The sequence below is a fragment of the Bos grunniens genome, chromosome 7, assembly GCF_055505025.1.
Source record: "Bos grunniens cultivar Pamir isolate PY7600 chromosome 7, Bosgru_T2T1.0, whole genome shotgun sequence".
NCBI lineage: Eukaryota > Metazoa > Chordata > Mammalia > Artiodactyla > Bovidae > Bos > Bos grunniens.
Window position 1 is genome coordinate 16,638,557 of NC_141171.1, and position 19,481 is coordinate 16,658,037.

General features: G+C 55.4%; 2 protein-coding genes across 19 annotated transcripts; one reads left to right on the forward strand and one right to left on the reverse strand.

Moving 5' to 3' along the window:
• Positions 1-250: 250 nt before the first annotated feature.
• On the forward strand, positions 251-2,499 carry TRAPPC5 (trafficking protein particle complex subunit 5). 15 transcript variants are annotated; one of them, XM_086409575.1, is made up of 3 exons: positions 251-1,570; positions 1,656-1,749; positions 1,889-2,499. In XM_086409575.1, the coding sequence occupies exons 1-3, from the start codon at positions 1,482-1,484 to the stop codon at positions 2,462-2,464; spliced, it is 759 nt and encodes a 252-aa protein (XP_086265701.1). In that variant the 5' UTR covers positions 251-1,481; the 3' UTR covers positions 2,465-2,499. The 15 variants fall into 15 exon arrangements, with proteins under 15 accessions (XP_086265701.1, XP_086265707.1, XP_086265704.1 ...); XM_086409581.1 differs by having other exon boundaries at positions 251-386; XM_086409578.1 differs by having other exon boundaries at positions 251-296; positions 1,609-1,749.
• Positions 2,500-6,004: 3,505 nt separating this feature from the next.
• On the reverse strand, positions 6,005-18,541 carry FCER2 (Fc epsilon receptor II). 4 transcript variants are annotated; one of them, XM_086409574.1, is made up of 11 exons: positions 18,404-18,541; positions 16,701-16,817; positions 15,578-15,697; positions 15,300-15,353; positions 11,542-11,604; positions 11,016-11,078; positions 10,837-10,899; positions 10,619-10,708; positions 8,540-8,691; positions 8,318-8,424; positions 6,005-8,053 (listed from the first exon to the last, which is right to left on the reverse strand). In XM_086409574.1, the coding sequence occupies exons 2-11, from the start codon at positions 16,720-16,722 to the stop codon at positions 7,915-7,917; spliced, it is 873 nt and encodes a 290-aa protein (XP_086265700.1). In that variant the 5' UTR covers positions 16,723-16,817; positions 18,404-18,541; the 3' UTR covers positions 6,005-7,914. The 4 variants fall into 4 exon arrangements, with proteins under 4 accessions (XP_086265700.1, XP_086265698.1, XP_086265699.1 ...); XM_086409572.1 differs by having other exon boundaries at positions 8,540-8,949; XM_086409573.1 differs by lacking the exons at positions 16,701-16,817; positions 18,404-18,541 and adding an exon at positions 16,310-16,416.
• Between the last annotated feature and the right edge of the window lie 940 nt (positions 18,542-19,481).

Here is a 19,481-nt window from a genome sequence, read left to right on the forward strand (position 1 = left end):
GAGCAGACGCACATGTGCCTGATACAGAGACCCATGTTTACCATCAGACGTGCACTCTGAGCAGGGGATGACCCATGCCCCTGTCCCCTTGATTGTGGGCCAACCAAGGCCAGCGAGGCCCCTGCCCGTGTACCTGCGCCCTTAAGTCGGGTTCCACGGACACATGCGCCCCCCTGCGGCCGCTCTCCGGAATCGCCTCGCGCGCCCTGCCCACACGCCCGTCGCTGCGCCTGCGCACGCCCCCCCTTTTACGACGCCGTAAAGCAGCTCGGCCAAATCGGCGGCCGCAGGTTCGGGTGAGACCCCGCCCGCCGTGACCCCTCCCCGGCCCGGGCCGAGTCCATTTCCCGAACCCCTGCCCGCGGGTCTTTGGGTCCTGGGCCAAGGTCTCGGTGTTCGCAATCCCCGGTCATCCCCCACCTCGTCCCATCCGCCGGGGGTGGGGGCGCGAGGAGGGTGGGCTCCTCCCCGGTTCCGTTGTCTGGTCCACACCCGCGCCGAGGTCACGGGATCCCGGTCGTTCCGTGGCTTAGCTCACCAACCCCGCATGTCGCGCGCTGGGCCCTCTCCATGTAGGCGGCTGCGCAGCGGGGCAGGGACGTCCTGGAGTTCCTAAAATTCCCTCCGGTCCGCTTTTCATCCTCCACATTGACCCTAGCTGGGGCCCTGTCTCAGCCTCCCCAGACCCTTCCGGCCTCTGGTCCCGTCCCTGCGTAGTGGGGGGTCGGGGCTCTCAGCTCCCCTCCTGACGGTGTGTGGGTGTGTGTGTGTGTGTTACTCCGGGCCCTTGACATCCCCCATCCGCGGCCATTCTCGTCGCAGATCCAGTGTGTTTATCTCAGCATCCCCTAGGGATTTTCTCCCCACAGCCCCACTTCCGGGTCTTTCCCGCCACTGATGGCTTCTCGCTCTGGAGTGGGAGGATCACGGCGCCCCCTCCTGGCTCCGCTAACACCCCGGGTCCGATAGTCCGCCCCCTCCGTCTTGCTTCCCACAGTGCAGCTAGTTTTCTGGAAAGCACGAGGGTGGGGAGGTGGGGCTCTCAGCGCCTTCTCTGGCTGCCCCTCCCGTCTTTTTACCAACGCGGGTCCACTCCAAGAGGCATGCTTCGTGCCTGACAAATTCGGTGTGCCCGAGGCTGCGGGTTTAGAAGGGTTGCCAGCATCCTCTCCTGGCTCGCTCCATGTGCCTTCCTTGTTCCCCAAGGCCCCAGACCCTCCTGGCCCTGAGTCTCGCCACATCCCCTTTCTTCTCTCTTCTGACTTCACCCTGGGAAGTCAGCGCTGTTGCTGCTGGAGCGTGTCCTCTCACGGCCCCTCACCCTCGTCCCCTCCCCATGCACACATCTCATTACTGGCACCGGCTTGAAGGGTTCAGGGCGATGCTTTTAATGCACAAAGATCACCTGGAACTCGGGTTGGGGTGGTTTCGAGTGCCTCCTTCCGTGTGTCTCTCCTCCCACCTCTCCTCTCTATCAGAGAATGGAAGTGTTACTTGCTCAGTCGTGTCGTGACTCTGCGACCCCATGGATGGTAGCCAGCCAGGCTCCTCTGTCCTTGGGATTCTCCAGGCAAGAATACTAGAGTGGGTTGCCATTCCTTTTTCTAGGGAATCTTCCCTCCTCAGGGATCGAGCTCAGGTCTCCCACATTGCAGGCAGAGTCTTTACCATCTGAGCCACCAGGGAAGCCCTCCACTTGCCTCGCTCCCAAGCCCTCTCCGGGACAAGGGTATAAGCCTCATAAGGGAGGTATGCTTTATACGCGGGTAGATTCTCCTTTTCTTCTCATCTCTTCCCACGTGGGAAATCAGCGATGGCATACACACGGGGGGTGGTTGGGAGGGGGTCTCCTTCCCGCCTCTGACACCCACGTTTCTTCTCCCTGCAGGGCGGCGGCATGGAGGCGCGCTTCACGCGCGGGAAGTCGGCGCTGCTGGAACGCGCGCTGGCCCGGCCACGCACCGAGGTGAGCCTGAGCGCCTTTGCCCTGCTCTTCTCCGAGCTGGTTCAGCACTGCCAGAGCCGCGTCTTCTCAGTGGCGGAGTTGCAGGCGCGCCTGGCCGCGCTGGGTCGCCAGGTGGGCGCCCGCGTCCTCGATGCGCTGGTGGCTCGCGAAAAGGGTGCCCGGCGCGAAACCAAGGTGCTGGGCGCCCTGCTCTTCGTCAAGGGCGCCGTGTGGAAGGCGCTCTTCGGCAAGGAGGCCGACAAGCTGGAGCAGGCCAACGACGACGCCCGCACCTTCTACATCATCGAGCGCGAGCCGCTCATCAACACCTACATCTCCGTGCCCAAAGAGAACAGCACGCTCAACTGTGCCAGCTTCACCGCGGGCATCGTGGAGGCGGTGCTCACGCACAGCGGCTTCCCCGCCAAGGTCACGGCGCACTGGCACAAGGGCACCACGCTGATGATCAAGTTCGAGGAGGCGGTCATAGCCCGAGACCGGGCCCTGGAGGGCCGCTGATCCCCTCAAGATAAAGGATGCAGACAGCCCCCTTCCCAAGTGTGTCTTGTGTCTTGTTTGAGGGCCTCGGAGATCCCCTCAGCACCTCGACTGGGGACTTCCCTGGCAATCCAGCAGTTGGGACTCAGCACTTTCACTGCTGAGAGTGTGGTTGGGGAACTAAGGCCCTGCAAGCCACACAGGGCCCTGCCAAACAAAACAAACCCCACCATGACCCAGGGCCTTGCCTCAGACTGCTGAGGGTGGCCAGAGGCCTAATACAATGGAGAAGTGGGGTGGGGGCAGATTTGACCTAGCTTGGGGGTTGGGGGAAGTGGGGTGGGACGCCGGGGTGGGGCAGAGGGCAGAGAAACCAGGCCCAACCAAGGAGCTGCTGATTTGGCTCCAAAAGTGAAAGTCGCTCAGTCATGTCAAAGTCTTTGTAACCCCTATGGACTACACAGTCCATGGAATTCTCCAGGCCAGAATACTGGAGTGGGTAAGCTTTCCCTTCTCCAGGGGATCTTTCCAACTCAGGGATCAACCTAGGTCTCCCTCATTGCAGGCAGATTCTTTAGCAGCTGAGCCACAAGAGAAGCCCCCTGCTGGTTTGGCTGGGGTGTGGGGGGAATGCTGGTACTTTCTGGAATCACAGCTGGAGGCCATCCATCTGCAGAAGAGATGTGGGGAGGTGGTTATTAGGGTTCGGGCAGGGGTCGGGCTGAGGGAGATTCCTTTAGACAGGGGCTGGCTTTGCTTTATGTAAAAGATCAGAGAGTGAGCAGTTGCCCCCCTACCCCCTAGCCTCTCCCGGTTACTTTGCGCCCATAGGGGTAGGCAGCAGTAGGTTGAGGAGCGGATGTAGCTGTGCATCTAGAAAACAAGCAGAAGGTAGTTGTTTGTCAACTCCCCTCCCCCCGACTGGTTTTTAGACCCTTGCTACTCCCAGTGTGGTCCTGGGCCTTGGCATCAGCATTTGAAACCAATTGGGTGTCATCTTGGGGGCTCTGAAGGACTCCGGTACCATAGTCCTTTATGTCTCAGCAAAGAACAGAATTCAGTGAGTGGGGCAGTGATAAATAAGAAATGATTGATTAGAACAAGACACTAGCAAGGCTTTACAAGCAGGTGGGTGAGAAATGCCACACCCTGAGAATTTAACTGAGCTGCAGTTTTATAATCAAAGGAAGAGTGCGGAGGGGGAGAAGACCTCCTTTGTCTTTCTTGGGTAGACGTCATGCTTCTATCATCAGCTCCTTCTCCAGGGTGGGCAGGGGAGCTTTCTTGTCCCCATGTGGTCAAGCTAGGGCCGCAAAGTATTGTTCTTCTTGTGTGCAGTGAGCTTGTCCCAGGAATCGGTAACTTCCTGAGCTCTCTGGACAGGAGGTGGGGCTCATGTCACCATTGTTTTATTGTTTTGGGTCAGTCTCGAGCCTCTGTTACATGGTTATGTTGCTACGCAAGCCTGGTTAGTTTTGTGGTTAAGCAAATCTGCTTTCTTGAGTAACCATTAATTTACAGGGGTCTCCCATATCTTTCTACTTACAATCCCCTAGCAGGATTAGCTATCTAATGACCTGCTTTGTCTCTTTGGATGCGTGCATGCTCAGTCGCTTCAGTTGTGTCTGACTCTTTGTGACGTTATGGACCGCAGCCCTACCAGGCTCCAGAATCCTCCTGGGATTCTCCAGGCAAGAATACTGGAATGGGTTGCCATGCCCTCCTCCAGGGGATCTTCCCAGCCCAGGGATCAAACCCACCTCTCTTACATTGCAGGTGGATTCTTCACGCACTGAGCCACCTGGGAAGCCCCTTTTCTCTATCACATCTTGAGAGCCTGTCGGAAATGCAGACACTCGGGCCCACCCCAGACTAACCATCAGAGTCTGCATTTTAGCGAGGTCCCCAGGGGATTCCTGCGTGCACACTGGGGTGGCCACCCCCTCCCTCCACTCCCCAGAGTTTCCAGTTCTGCAGATCTGGGCCCCAGCTGGGGATTTGCATCTCTAACAAGTTCCCAGGAACTGCTGGTACTCCGGAGGTAGGGGGTGGTGTGTCGGGGAGGGGACCCATTTTGAGAACCCTGGCCCTAGCGACTTGCTTCTCAAGGGGAAATGGGCAGGCTCTCTGCAAAATCATCTGGGCGCTTAAAATAGCTTGCGGTTAATTTCTGAACATGTGAGCCATGCCTGGACACACCTTCCTGGTTCAAAAAGGTCGATGAGTACACTTCAGGTGAATTGCACCCTTGTGCCCACCACCCTTGGTCCCTGATCACTCCTTCCTCCCCCATCCCCCCCGCCCAAGGAAAGCCCTTCTGGACTTTTGGGGGGGAAATTTCTTCAAAATTTCACTTCCCCTCTCTCCCAGCCCCAAGACCTGAACAAGTGTGTTTTGAGAGGGAATCTCAGACACTTTTGCTTGGGTCCCCCTCACGGCGTATGAGAAGGGTTTTAAGGGCAGAGCAGGTGCAGCTTTTCCACTGACTGGAGGGGGTTACAAGACGGGGAGATGGGGGTGGGATGGGGGTGCCAGGCTTGGTCGGGGGCAGCTTCAGTCACCCCAGCAAGAGATGAGGCTCAGCACATTGCCAAGGAGGTACTGGGTGTCAACAGGAGAAACAACAACCCTGTGTAGCGCACAGATGATCAGGAAATGGCTAGTGGGGCGGGGGTGTTGGGGGGAGGGGAGGCAGCCCCTGGCAGCTGGGAGAAGGCTAGCTGGGGTGGCAGCCTGAACCAGGGGTGAGGAGGCAGTGGCGGTGCCTGGAGGATGGCGAGCCAGAGGCTCTGGGAAGCGGGATTTCAGAGGGAGCCGCAAGAATAACCTTCAGGCTGAGCAACCCGAGGTCCTCAGGGACCCTAGAGAGAGAGGCTTCTGAGCCCACTGGGGCAGGGGCCAGCTTGCAGGAGCGAGGGGCAGGAGGTGGGGGTGGCGGGACAAGCTCCATTCAGAAGCCCAGCAATGAAGGATGCCCTAGAGCAGCAGTCCCCAGCCTTTTAGGCACCAGAGACCTGTTTTGTGGAAGACAATTTTTCCATGAATGGGGGATGGGAGAGGGGAGTTTGGGGACGATTCAAGCACATGAAATTTACTGTGCACTTTATGATTATTACACCAGCTCCACCTCAGATTATCAGCCATTAGATCTCAGAAGCTGGGGACCCCTGCCCTAGGGAAATAGGACGGGGGAAGGAGATACAGTTGGTCCCCATAGGATGCTGGAGAGCTTGGGAGCTGGGAGAGGAGAGCCCAGGGTCTTTTGCTCCCTGCAGAGGATAGGTAGGGACTCGGGACAAAGGGAGAAGGTTTGGGACAAGCTGAAGGATTGTGGGGCCAGGTACCTGTTAAGGGCAAGGGAAGGATGCAGGGAACGAACTAGCAGCCACAGTCCTGCAGGCTCCCATCACAGGGGCTCTGACTTCGGATGCTCGGGACTGAAGCCCCCAGATGGAGGGGAGTGGAGTGACGATGAACCCAGCACCGATCCTTGGTGAGGCAGGCAGGCAGCATCCTTTGTTTCACAGCCCCCTGAAGCAGGTGCCGAGAGCAAGTCGCATATCAATTTAATTCAACCGATATTTATTGAGCGCCTACTCTGTGCCAGGCTCTGGGGACACAGCTGAGAACAAAACAAAGGCCCTTGCTAATCTGAAACAGATCAGTAACTTACACAACCTGCTGAAAGGAGAAGAGGCTTTGGTACAAAAACACAGTGGGGTAGAAGGGATGGGGAGTCAGGAGGTGTCCTTTTAAATGGGAGGGAGGTGGGAGGAGCATGTGCAAAGGCCCTGTGGTGGGAGTTAGCCTAAATGTTGAAGGAGCAGTGAGGATGCTGGCGGAGGAGAACCTGGGGCGATACAGCCTGCAGGAGGGGTCCACACGATCAGAAAGAAGCCTGTGGGACTCCGGCTTTTTCCCTGAGCTGGAAGGAAACTTCTGGGGGTCTTAGGCAGTGAAGAGGAAGACCTGGGTGAGCAAGGAGGGGGCCTGCACCAAGGCTGAAGCAGGAGGGGGTGAGAGGTGAGGGGATTCTGAATGTGGCTTGACTGGGGCCTTGGCTCTTTCTGATGGGTTTGGGAGGGGGTTGGTGAGAGAAAGGTGGCGAGGGTGACGCCCTGTCGACCTGAGCAGCCTGGAGGCAGAAGCCTGAGTTCCCATGAGGAGAGGTTGGGTAGGCAGCTGTGCGCTGGCCCAGAGTTCTGAGGAAGGGTTTGAGGGAGAGAAAAATCTCGGGGTGGTGCCAGGGAGAGCGAACAGCTGAGTGGGGGTTCTAGCCCATGTGTCACTCAAGGGGTCAGCTTTGTCCCCACCCTGTTCTGGGCCCCAGGGAACCCTCTATAGGCTCCAAACGTGTGGCTGGGGCTTAGCCTGGCCCTTGACTCTTAGGATTCTGGGTGGCCCATTGTGGGTCTCTCCTCTTTCTCAAGTGGGCCCGAGAATCACATGAGCGTGTCTGGCTCTTCCTTTTCTAGACGAGAAACGGGGTGGGCAGGTGAGGTGCTTAACCAGGGGCATTCTAAGATCCTAGTCTGCCTCCCTCCATGGCCCCCCAGAGGTGTGGGGCTGACCATGTCAAATCTGGGGTTGGTGCTACCCCAGCCTCCTAGACCCTGCATGGGGGTGGGGCCGGCAGCTGAGGACCCAAAAAGGCCTCCGGGTGACCTGTCCACCTCCCCCATGAGCTTCTTCAGCCTTCTGTGTACTAGGCCCTATTCTGGACTGAGAACCACGTTCACGGCAGTCCCCTGCCTTGCCCTGCAATATTCCTGAGTAGACGTCTAGGGGTGTTCTCTGCTCCATCAGACCCGAGTCTTCATCTTCAGGCCCTGCCTAGTAAATGCTTCTTATAATGAAGTAGGAAAAAAAAAAAACAGGGGAACTATCCATGCCACTTCAGTTCCTGGTACTCAGAGGTGGCGCCGGGCACCAAGTTCTACAACTCCCAGCATCCCTGTTCCACACCTGGAGACCAGAGCCAGCAAGGCCCCGAGGAGAGGGCATGATGCAGGTGGGTGGTAGGGGAGCATTGGCTGCCTGAGCTGAGGTCTCTGTCCTCTGGGGCCAGGATATGGGTCTGTATCAGGAGAGGGTGAGCTGGGGATGGAGGAGCACGCTGGGGTCTCAGGTGTTCCTGCTGCTCCCTGGAAGGCTGGGCTGCCAGGCGCTGTGCCCCAAAGGGAAGGGGGCTTCTAGCCTCCAAATTGGAGGGCAGGGGATTCTCAGATTGGGAACTCTGAGCACTTGAGGGCAGGCCAGTGGTGACGGCCCGCTGGGCTGAGAGGCAAGGGACGGGCCCTCGGGGATGTTGGTGGGGACACGGGAATGAGCCTGCTGCTTCTGCTTGCTGGGGGTTCTCAGGGTCTTGCTGTGGGTTGGGCTGTTCCTGTGTTCAAGGTGGAGGAGTGATGCAGAAGGGTGCAGCTGAAGGGTGGGCAGGGGCACCCAGGGCCAAGGTGGCAGGCCAACGCTCAGCACGTGGCCAGCCGGTCGCACACCCAGCCATGAAGTTCGCTTCCACAGAAGGCGTCATTCCACTTCCCAGAGCCCAGCATCATCACGCAGTTCTCACCCTGGCCTGCATCGTTGGGCTCCCCTGGCTGCCAGTTGCTGGAGCAGAAAGGCTTCAGGTCAGAGGATGAGGAAGGAGGAAGGGTCCCCTGGGCCCTCCCCACCCCATCACTGGATTCCCATCACAACTCCCAGCAGCCTGGAGATACCACCCTCCCTCCCCCGAGTCTAGTCTGAATCCAAACCCTGACCATCTCCCTTGGGTTCCATCCAGAAGCTCCCCAAGGCACATACCCCCCAAAACCCTCCTCTCCCAAGACAGAAAGGCTCCCCTCCCCTCCTCTACATTCCCCCCATCTTCACCTATAGTCCAGGGGCTGGTTGTCCATCCAGATAAACTCCCCTTCAATGTCCAGGTCCCGAAGGCCAATCCAGGAGCCCCTCCAGTTGGCACGTTTGGTCAGGAAGTCCTGGGGAGGAGGATAGGGCTAGAGGGCTGGGGAGACGTGCCTGGGTTCCCCCGCCCTTACCCCACAGGAGATCGGGGTGGGAATCTGCCACCTCCCCTGCAGAACCCAGGCCCACCTGCTCCTCTGGGCTGTGGATGCTAACCAGCCGCCCGTGCAGATTTTCACAGGCGTACCGGGCCTGGATCCATTTCTTGGCGCCCTCCCCGAAGTAGTAGCACTTCTTTTGGAAATAGATCCATGCCTCGGGGCACGTGTTGCACACAGAGCCTGGGGTGGAGGAGAGGCTGAGGGGGGCAGCTGTGGTGGGCACCATGGTGGTTGCTGTCGTAGTTGCTGTGGTGCTGGGCACCATGGTGGGTGCTGTCGTAGTTGCTGTGGTGCTGGGCACCATGGTGGGTGCTGTAGTGGATGTTGTTGTCGTGGGTACCAAGGTGGATGCTGTGTTGGGTACCATGGAGAGCGCAATGGCGGGTGCCGTGGGTACCACAGACAAAGTGGGTGGCAGCATCTCTCCTGGGGGCTGGGCTGAAAAGCAGATCAACCCCAGGGCCTAACAGAAAGTCTCCTTCTTCCCTGGAGCTCCCGTGTTGATGTACATGTGAGACCATCTCCACGGCAGGGGCACCTCAGCCACCACCACCATCAGCACACACCCCCCCCCACCAACTGTCAGGAACATCATGATCACCAGCACCCCCACCACAGGTACCCACAATGGCCAGCAGCATCTCTCCACCACCAACTCCACAGCCAGTGCCAAGCCAGCCACATCTTTGTCTCCAGTGCCAACGGCACGAGGAGGCCAAGACTGCCAGCATCACTTTCCCCACTACCATCCCCACCAACAGCTGCCCCCCACAGTAGCCCTTGCCACCATCATGGCCATCACCCCCCAACCAGCACTCTTGGTGACTTTCTGGGAAACTGAGATGATTTTCTTCTAGTTGGTCAGGGGAGTCTGTGGTGGGGGTGGGGTAGGAAAAGACTGGAGGGCTGGGTCCTGACGATCTCCATCAGGGACCACCGTGGTCTTTCTTTCCTTGCCCCAACCCCAAGGAAACTCTCAGCCAGTCATCACCACCAGCCCTGCCAGTTGGGAGGTTAAAACCACTCTTACTGGACTGACTCTCTGCTTATTTAAATGAGATTTTCTTAGAGTGAAGTTATGGAGGGCTCCATAGCTTGGGTGGAATTCTTCTAAGGAGCCGTGGGTCCACCAAACTCTGAAGAGCCCTGGGGAGACTTCCCACACATCGGACTGTAACCAGAAGTCAGCCCTCTGGCGGGGGGTGGGGAGAGGGGACAGCGTTAAAACAGACGAGGGCATCTCTGGTCCTTCAAGATAACTTTGGGGGATGATGCCCTGGCTCTGGGTCACATGATCATGGAGAGACAGCCACCGAGCTGGGCTCAGAACCCAGGCCATGGGGCCAGATTTTGGGGGAGGGAGTCGGGTCAAAACGAATGAGATCCAGGTTCCGGTGTAGGGGGGAGGGCACGGTGGGGTTTCTTGCTGGGATTCCCACAGCCACCCCAGGTCCCAGGGGACAGGACTCCACACAGAGCAGAGATCCTTCCTCTTCTCTGACCCAGCAGGGGCTTCCCAGAGGGGCGAGGGGGTGGGTCTTCAGGCAGGAACCCCCAGCTTCCACCCCAGGTTCCAGGCACAGTGATTGAACACTTTCTGCACTTTGCTGGGACCACCCCTATGACCCTCGGGACTGCCAACATCATCTCTCTCATTGTCACCCCTGGGAAGACCCCACGGTTCCCCTGGTCTGCACTGCTGCGAGGTTACTCCCCCTTTTGCCCCCTGGCTGGGTCAGACAGTCCTCCATGAGGGCTGTGGCTGAGGGCCTCCTACCCACGACCCTCTCCTGAGTGGAGATGGGCAGAGGTGAGATCAGTAAAGAGAACCCATTTTTGGTGAATGCTCAATGTCTTTATCTGGAGGAGGAAAAAGCTTGGAAGCCCCCCACCCAGGTCAGTGGAGGGGAGCTGCTGGAATCAGAAAGGGTTTTCTCTGGTGTCCCCATGTGGGTCCAGCCACACACACGAGCACACACCCATCCACACTGTCATGCTCACACCTCTACTGCAGGCTGGAACAGGTCGCACCCAAGGTCTCTTGCATGAGCCAACAAGCCCCCCCCCATCCCCCCCCCCTCGACCCGCCACAGAGGTGCATGCTCACCGTTGGCAGCGCGTAGCTCGATCCACAACTTTCCCACCTCCTCTTGGAGTCTTCCCAGTGAATCCAAAGCCTGACGCATCTCATTCAAGCCTTGAGTGGTTGGGTCAGGGGTAGGGGGGTAGGAGTCAAGGTGTTTGTTTTTAATTTGCGGAGGGGCGGGGCACAGATCCAGGCATACCTCCCTGCCCCCTACCCCCTGTTCCTCCCCAGCTGCTCACCGCGGGACTTCAGGTCACTCAGGTCAGCTCGAAGACCATCCAGGTTCCAGGAGAGCTCAGACTCTGATGGGGGTGGTGGCGGGGGCAGGACTGGTGTCAGGGATGATGCCCCCGAGCTGTACAGCCCCGCCTTTGCTCTAGAACCCAAGGCCACACCCCACCCCGCCCCCAGCTCTCACCCTGAGATTCCATTCTCTTCTGTTCAGTTTGGATTCGTTCCATGTCCTGCATCATCTGGGCAGCTGGTTGCAGGGGAGGGGGCTCAGATCAGATCAGATCAGTCGCTCAGTCGTGTCGGACTCTTTGCAACCCCATGAATCACAGCATGCCAGGCCTCCCTGTCCATCACCAACTCCCGGAGTTCACTCAGACTCACGTCCATCGAGTCAGTGATGCCATCCAGCCATCTCATCCTCTGTCATCCCCTTCTCCTCCTGCCCCCAATCCCTCCCAGCATCAGAGTCTTTTCCAATAGGTCAACTCTTCGCATGAGGTGGCAGTGGTAAGCAAATTCTCAGACTCACCCCTTAGTAGTCCCTTCCTGACACCTCCTCTCCCACTCTCCACCCCCCAACCCCGCCACCAGCATGGTCTCTTCGCCTGAGTCCTTAGAGTCACCTGCCCATTTTGCAACTCATGGAGGGCTGGAGCCCTGTGTCCACATGTTCATCCATCCTCCTTAGACCCCAAGCTCAGCTCACTCACCCTGGGATTTCTGGGCCATCTGGTCACCCTTTTGTCTTTCCAAGTCTTTGGACACCTGAGAGACTGGAGCAGGGGAAGAGAAGACCTGTTGAGCTAAGAGCGCAAGCTGGTGAATCACCCCCCACCCCATCCCAAGTGCACAGACCCCCAACACATCATCTGGATGACCGCAGCTGTTGCTTAATTTAAAAGCAATTAAAAATTGTTCTTAATTCCAAGGACACGAGTACAAGCAGATCTGCTTTTATTTCTCTTGGCAGCTAACGCATGTTTTACAAGACAAAGGTCTGTGGCGACCACAGAAAAAGTCTGTGAATGCCATTTTCCCAGCTTCTTTTGCTCCCTTCCTGTTTCAGTGTCACATTTTGGTGACTCTCGCAATTTTTCAAACGTCTTCATTCTGGCTGTCTCTGTTATGATGGTCTGTGGTCAGTGATCTTTGGTGTCACTCTGATAATGGTTTTAGGGTACCAGGAACCACACCCATTATGGTGAACTTAATTGATGAGTGCTCTGTGTGTTCTGACTGCTTCACTGACCAGCGGTTCCCCCATCTCTGTCCCTCTTTTGGGGCCTCCCTATCCCCTGAGACACAACAATACTGAAATGAAGTCAATGAATATCCCTACAGCAGCCTCCAAGTGTTCAAGTGAAAGGAAGAGTCACATGTCACTCACTTTAAAGTAAAAGCTAGGAATGATGAAGTTTAGTGAGGAAGGCACCTGGCAGGCTGAAGCAGACCAAAAGCTAAGCCTTTTGTGCTGAACAGTTAGCTGAGTGGTGAATGCAAAGGAAATGTTCTTGGAGGAAATTAAGAATGCTACTCCAATAAAGACACAAATGATGTGGAAGTGAAACAGCCTCATAGCTAATACTGAGAAAGTTTTCGTGATCTGGAGAGAAGATCAAATCAGCCACAACATTTGATGAAGTCAAAGCCAAAGAAGCCTGAGCGCCATAGAATTGATGCTTTTGAATTGTGGTGCTGGAAAAGACTTGAGAGTTCCTTGGACTGCAAGGAGGTCAAACCAGTTGATTTACTAAGTAAATCAACCCTAAATATTCATTGGAAGGACTGATGCTGAAGCTGAAGCTCCAATACTTTGGCCACCTGATGCAAACAGCCGACTCATTGTAAAAGACCCTGATGCTGGAAAAGATTGAGGGCAAGAGGAGAAGGGGGTGGCAGAGGATGAGATGGTTGAGATGGCATCACCAACTCAATGGACTTGAATTTGAACAAAGTCTGGGAAATAGTGAAGAACAGGGAAGTCTGGTGTGCTGCAGTCCATGAGGTTGCAAAGAGTTGGACATGACTTAGTGACTGAACCACAACAAAGCCTTCTCTAGAGCAAGGCCCTAACTCTCAGCTGAGAGAGGTGAGGAAGTTGCAGAAGAAAAGTGTTCAGCCTGCAGAAGTTGGTTCATGAGGTTGAAGGAAAGAGGCCGCCCCCATAACATGAAAGAGCAAGAAGAAAGTAGCCAGTGCTGGTGTAGAAGCTTCAGCTGGTTCTCCAGAAGATCTAGCTAATTCATGAAGGTGGCTACACTAAACAAGAGATTTTTGTTGTAGATGAAATAGCCTTGTATTGGAAGAACATGCCATCTTTCATAGCTAGAAAGGAAAAGTCAATGCCTGGCATCAAAGCTTCAGAGGATGGAACTTCCCTGTGGTCCAGTGGTTAATAATCAGCCTGCCAACGCAGGGGACATGAGTCCAATCCCTGGTCCAGGGAGATCCCACATGCCTCAGAGCAACAAAGCTACTGCAGCCACTGAGCTTGCACGCCTTAGAGCCTGAGCCCCACGACAAGAGAAGCCCCCACTCTCCACAAGTAGAGAAAGCCTGCGTGCAGCAATGAAGACCCAGAGCAGCCAATAAATAAATAATTTTTTTAAAAGCATCCAAGGATAGGTTGACTCTCTTGTTAGGGGCTAATGCAGCTGGTGACTTTCAGTTGAAGCCAGTACTCATTTAACATTCTGAAAATCCTGGGGCCGTTAAGAACTGTGCTAAATCTACTCAGCTCATGTTCTATAAATGGAGGAGCAAAGCCTGGATGACAGCACACCTGTTTACAACACGCTTTACTGGGTATTTTAAGCCCACAGTTGAGACCTACTGCTTAGAGAAGAAAGATCCTTTCAAAATATGACTGCTCGTTGGCAATGTATCCAGCCACGCAAGAAATCTGATGGAGACAGACAAGGAGATTCATGTTGCTTTCATGCCTGCTAACCAGCATCCACGCCATGACCTATAGATCAAGGAGGCATTTTGACTTTCAAGTCTTATTCTTTAAGAAATACATTTCTTAAGACTAGAGCTGCCATTTCGTAAGACTAGGTGGCCCAGATGGTTAAGAATCCTCCGCTTGCAGGAGACCTAGGTTCGATCCCTGAGGGTTGGGAATATCCCCTGGAGGAGGGCATGGTAACCCACTCCAGTATTCTTGCCTGGTCATCCCCGTGGACAGAGGAGCCTGGCGGGCTACAGGCCAAGGGGTCACAAAGAGTCAGACGTGAATGAGCGACTAAGCACACCGAGCGGCCACAGATAGTGATTCCGCTGATGGATGTGGGCAAAGTCCGCTGAAAACCTCCTGGAAAGGATTCGCCACTCCAAACGACACGGAGAACAAGTGTGATTCATAGGAAGAGTCAAGCTATCAACGTTAGTGGGAATTTGGGAGGAGTTGATTCCAGCCCTAAAGAGGGTTCAAGACTTCAATGGAAGAAGTCACTACAGATGTGATGGAAACAGCGAGAGAACTCGAATTAGAAGGGGAACCTGAAGATGGGCTTCCCTGGTGGGAAGAGTAGAGACGGTAAAGAGTCTGTCTGCAATGCAGAAGAAGCAGGAGACCCAGGTTCAATCCCTGGGTTGGGAAGATCCCCTGGAGAAGGGAATGGCAACCCATTCCAGTATTCTTACCTGGAGAATTCCATAGACAGAGGAGCTTGGCCGGCTACAGTCCATGGGGTTGCAAAGAGTTGGACATGACTGAGTGACTAACACTTTCACTGAAGATAGGACTAAATTGCTGCCATCTCAGAATAAAACCTTCCACCAGCAAAAAACATTACGACTCGTTGAAGGCTCAGATGATGATCAGCAATTTTTTTAGCAAGAAGGTATTTTTACATTAAGGTATGTACACTTTTTTTTAGACCTAATGTTATTACACATTTAACAGACCACAGTATCATGTAATCATAACTTCTATATATACTGAGAAACCAAAATATTCCTGTGACTTCCTTTATTGTGACATTGGCTTTATTCTGGAACCAAGCCCTTGATATGTCTGAGGTCTGCCCGTACTCAGGAAAGTGCAGGCCAGAGTCCAGTGAACCTGTGTACCCTTCCGCCACCCAGAATGAGATGCAAAAGCAGCAGGCATTTCTCAAAAGCTCACTGGACTCAGTTCTGAGCTCTTCAAAAGTCTTTTTTTTTTTTTTTTCCTGCCTCTTAGCACTAACACGATGCCTGTTTTACAGGTGTGGAAGCTGAGGTACAGAGCAGGTAGGTATCAGTTCCATTAGGCACAGCTCAGACCCTCCCCTCCAAGAGTCTCTGGGTTTTCATCCCCCACCCCATCTCCTCGGGCGAGCATAGACTGACCCTTAGATCCTGGGAGAGACCCTGGAGCCCAGACTTTGTCTGTCATCCCACACTAGTCAGTGGCAGAAGCAAGACAAGAGCCTGGTTTCTGCCCCCCTGCTCCCCCGCGCCTCCCCACTCAGCCCCTCCATACCGTTCAGGGCAGCGGTCTCCTCCAGCTGTTTTAGATTTCGTGCGTTTTCCCAGTCTGGAGCATGGGAGAGGGGGTGGATGAGGGAGAGGAGAGGAGAGAAAGGATATATTTCGGGTGTTCCCATCCATCCACACCCCACCTGCCAGCTGGAGATGGAGGTTTGGGGTCGGAAGTGTCCCAAGGTGGGAGATCAGGGAAATTGGGCTCCCCAGGATCGGAGAGTGGGGGTCAGGGAGGGAACATGAGATGGGGGTCTCAGGGGTTAGGGGTGTCCTCACGCCACAAGAGAAGCAGAGTCAGCAGCCCAGCCCATAGCGCCGTCGTCACCAGTGCCAGCAGGGCCAGCTGCGTTCCCCTAGAGCAGCACGGCCTCCGCCTTCTGGAAAATTTCGTGAATTCTGCCAGGAACACGGGGAGCAACAGGGAGTGAAGGGTGAGGCTAGGCTCCGGCTCGGCCGGACGTCCCATCACCCAGAGTCCTAGGAGCTTGTCCAGAGCCCACAGTGGAGCAGAGGGCCTCAGTGGACCCCGAGCCTCCTCCGGACATTTTACCCACATGCTGCTTTCATGTCCGTCAGCGATCGCCACCACCCCCCATCTTTGTCCGTCTCTGCATCTCTGAATCTCTTCCTCTGCCAGTCCAGCCCAAAGACGGCTGCTCCTTCTGCCCACACTCCAGCAGCCAGCAAGCCTGACGTGGCGCCATGTCACTGTCCAGAGAGATGGGTCTGGGGGCCAGGAGCTGAGATCCCCCGTCCTCCACAGACCCCCCTCCTCAGTTGGCCGACCTATGCCCCTTCTCCCTTGTATGGGTTCAGCTACCCGTCTGCCCCCAATGCTGGCTCCCCACACCATCTCAGGAAGACTGGGTCCTCCTTCCCGGGCCCCCCGGACCCCCATCCCCAGCCCTCACCCTGAGACCTATTCCCTAAACACCAGACACTGGGTCTCAGTTCTTCCCCAAATCCAAACTCTTCCCTCACCCCCTCCGGGCTCCCCCAGAACTCTACCTTGCTGCCCCATTGCAGGCCCGGGTCCCCTCCCCTCAGCCCGGCTGTGAGGAGTCATTGTGTTGGATTCCACTTGTTCTGAGTCCCCTTCATATGGTTGTTGGTCTATCGGGCTCCCCCGTGCCCCAGCTGGAGCTGGGTTTTTTTTTTTTTTTTTTTGGTCTTGAGGGTGTTGAGTCAGGGAAGGGAGTGGCCTGAAACTTCCTTTGTCTGCCTGGCTCTGTGCCACGAACCCCAGTCAGGGCTCACCTCCCTTCCCTTGCCGGGCTTTTGCTAAAAAATCACTCTTCATTCCAAATAGGGACCTTGGAGCCCCGCTCCTCTCCTGGGTGGAAAATAGGAGGTCAGAGTTCTTGATTTGGCCAGGGTCAGCTTCAGAGAGTTCACTCACCTGAGCAGGAACTTTCCTCCATGGCAGCGCTGCTTGGATTCTCCCAGTGATGGGGTGCTCACTACCTGTCAAGGCAGCCCACTTGACGGGCACAGTGGCGGCCGTTCTGGCTGGGATCTGGGTTTTAACAGGGGGTGAGGGTTAGATGTCAGGTTCTAGTCACTCACACAGGCCAGCACCTGGGACTTGAGTGCAGTGACCATTGGCTGGTTTTGTTTAGTCGATGACTGGAAATCAATGCTGCAGTTAAGTGGGGGATGCAACTGAAGTGGAGGGTGAGCAGCCTGAAGCCAGAGGTGGGCACCCAGGGGTCCATCACACATAAGGCGCAGAGCAGGTGTTCCATCAGTGTGCACCCGAGTCATCTTGGCAAGTGGCTTAACCTCAAAACCAATTTCCTCATCCACCACATGACAAAATTAAGGTATTCTACTCCATAGGGTGCTCTAGGTGAATGTGTAAAGTGCTTTGGGACATAGCAAGCACCGAAAATACCATCAGCTATTGTTACTGTTGCTGCCAGTGCAACCTCAGCCCAAGACTCAATCTTTCTGAGCCTCAGTTTTCCCCTCTGTAAAATGGGGCAACCCATGAGCCAGGGTAGGACCAAATGAGATAACAGTGGACTTAAGGCTTGTGGCACAGCTGCACACAGTGGGTCTTCAGGTCTTAAATATCTATATCAAGCATCCATTCTGTGCCAATTCCTGCTGGGAAATGCAGACTGTGTCACTCAGGCCTCAGCTTCCTTCTCTTCCAACATGCCCAAGGCATTTTTAAAAGTCTCTTGACTCTAAAGTACCTACTAGGTGCTGAAGAGCATGGGCTTTGCCATCAGAGAAGCCTGGGGTCCACCAGCTGCCCTGCCTTGCTGGGTGACGATGGGCAAGTTGCTTCCCCTCTCTGAGTCTCAGAGAAACGGAGAAGGGGTCAGCCAGGCTGTCGCTCAAACTGGGTCTTTCGCCATCCTGGAGGAAGCCAAAGGGGTCACCATCCTGTGGCCGGACATGCCTGAGCCCGTGCTGACCAGACCTGAGGCTGAGTCCTGGCTTCTCCCTAGACAAACGGCTCAGTTTGCCCATCTGTAAGCTGGGGGCGAGCGACAGCACTGGCTTCCCTGGAGGCACATTGGAGGTGCTGGTGCACAGTAGGTGAACTGAGGGACCCAGAGAGGAAGGAATCTGCCCGCCTCACACCGCGGCGGGACTGATGAACCCAGGTGAGTGACCCAGGTGAGTGACCTCAAAGCCTATTGGCTCCACCCCAGGGAGACATGACCTCCTGGTGTGTGTGTGCTGCCGAGGGCTGGCGTGACAGGGTCCTGTGCCAGCCCACCTTTCTAACACAAGACTCCTTCCCCTGCTTACAGCCTTCATAGCTCCCCAGGGTCCGGCAAGATCAGACCCTCATACACGCGCCGAGCCCATCTTTCTTGCTCAGTCATGCCAATCAACTGGGTTTCACTTCCCTGAACCTGGCCCCTGCACACACCTGGCAATTCCATCCCCACCTGCCCCCCTGCCCACCATCCGTTTCATAGTCAGTCCTCCTCCTGGTCATCCCCTGAGACTCAGTCCAGAGGTCGTTTCTTCCAGGAAGCCTTTACACTTTCCACAACCATCACACACACACACACACACACACACACACACAGTCACAGACTCAGAGGCACGGACACACAATCACATGTGTTGTGCACTCACATGAGTTTTGAATGTGTTGCTGTCCTCTTGGTCAGCTGGGGCCAATGGAGGCAGGAGCCACGGGCTTGGTGAGGAGTTTAAACCCAGAGAGGTACTTTCTCCTGAAACTAGATTCACCCACTGCTTGTATTTTCACAGACCTAATTATGGGCTTGCCACCCGGATAACCCCAGTCCACGCATGGCCTCCTCTGAAGCTCCCTGCCACCTGGCCAGGTCTCTGCTATGTTGAGCTCCATCTCTCAGGTGAACAAACTGAGTTCTGAGGCACTAAGTCACCTTCCCAGAGTGCCAAAGGAGCTAAGTGATAGAGTCAGGATTTGAACCCCAAAATGACTAAATCATGATGCTGGGAAGAGGGAGAGAGACACACAGAGAGAGATGGAGAGAGGAATGGAGAGAGAGGGGGATGGAGAGAGAGAGGGGTGGAGAGAGAGAGGGATGGAGAGAGAGAGGGAGAGAGAGACATGGAGAGAGAGAAAGAGAGACAAGGAGATGGAGAGAAGGAGAGAGAGGGAGGGAGGAGAGAGGAAAATAAGGAAGGAGGGAGGGAGGGAAGGATGAAAAAGAAACATACATGAGATAATGTGATAACCTTCCCGTCAAATACTGAGAGTTTTGTTATATGGTTTATTTTAGTAGCAACCCATGTTGGGCACAGTCCTCTGTGTCTTATGCATTAACAAATGTAACATTCCTGACCAACAACCTTATGAGGCAGACCGTTTTGTTACCAATGCTGTCTTACGGATGAAAGATGGGAAGCACAGAGAGGGTAAGTAACTTTCCAAGGTCACACAGCTCACAAATGGCAGAGCCAGGATTTGAACCCAGGTGGTGTGGGTCCTGAGTCTGCAGCCTTCCCCACCATGCACCTAGCTTTGTACTGACAGGGAACTTCCTGACACCGCATGCATCCTGCTCTTCCTCCCTGAAATGTATCTCCTGATCCTTAACCCAGGGCTTCTCAGTGGGGAAACGTCTTGTGCTGAACTCCTGGTTGGGCTGTCTCCCCGCCCCAGGCCTGATGCTCTGCCTCTCAGAAAGATGTCCACCTGTGCCCACCGTGTTCCACTTCC

What these genes read in the sequence shown, in the direction of transcription:
- TRAPPC5 (XM_086409575.1), top strand. Translation starts at nt 1,482, where the DNA reads ATGGAAGTGTTACTTGCTCAGTCGTGTCGTGACTCTGCGACCCCATGG. An exon ending in CTGTCCTTGGGATTCTCCAG is followed by an intron (nt 1,571 to 1,655) that starts GCAAGAATACTA and finishes CCCACATTGCAG; the next exon opens with GCAGAGTCTTTACCATCTGA. An exon ending in GTATAAGCCTCATAAGGGAG is followed by an intron (nt 1,750 to 1,888) that starts GTATGCTTTATA and finishes TTCTCCCTGCAG; the next exon opens with GGCGGCGGCATGGAGGCGCG.
- FCER2 (XM_086409571.1), bottom strand. Translation starts at nt 16,367, where the DNA reads ATGACTCCTCACAGCCGGGCTGAGGGGAGGGGACCCGGGCCTGCAATG. An exon ending in GACTCTGCTTCTCTTGTGGC is followed by an intron (nt 15,354 to 15,577) that starts GTGAGGACACCC and finishes CCCATGCTCCAG; the next exon opens with ACTGGGAAAACGCACGAAAT. An exon ending in GAAGAGAATGGAATCTCAGG is followed by an intron (nt 10,900 to 11,015) that starts GTGAGAGCTGGG and finishes CACCCCCATCAG; the next exon opens with AGTCTGAGCTCTCCTGGAAC.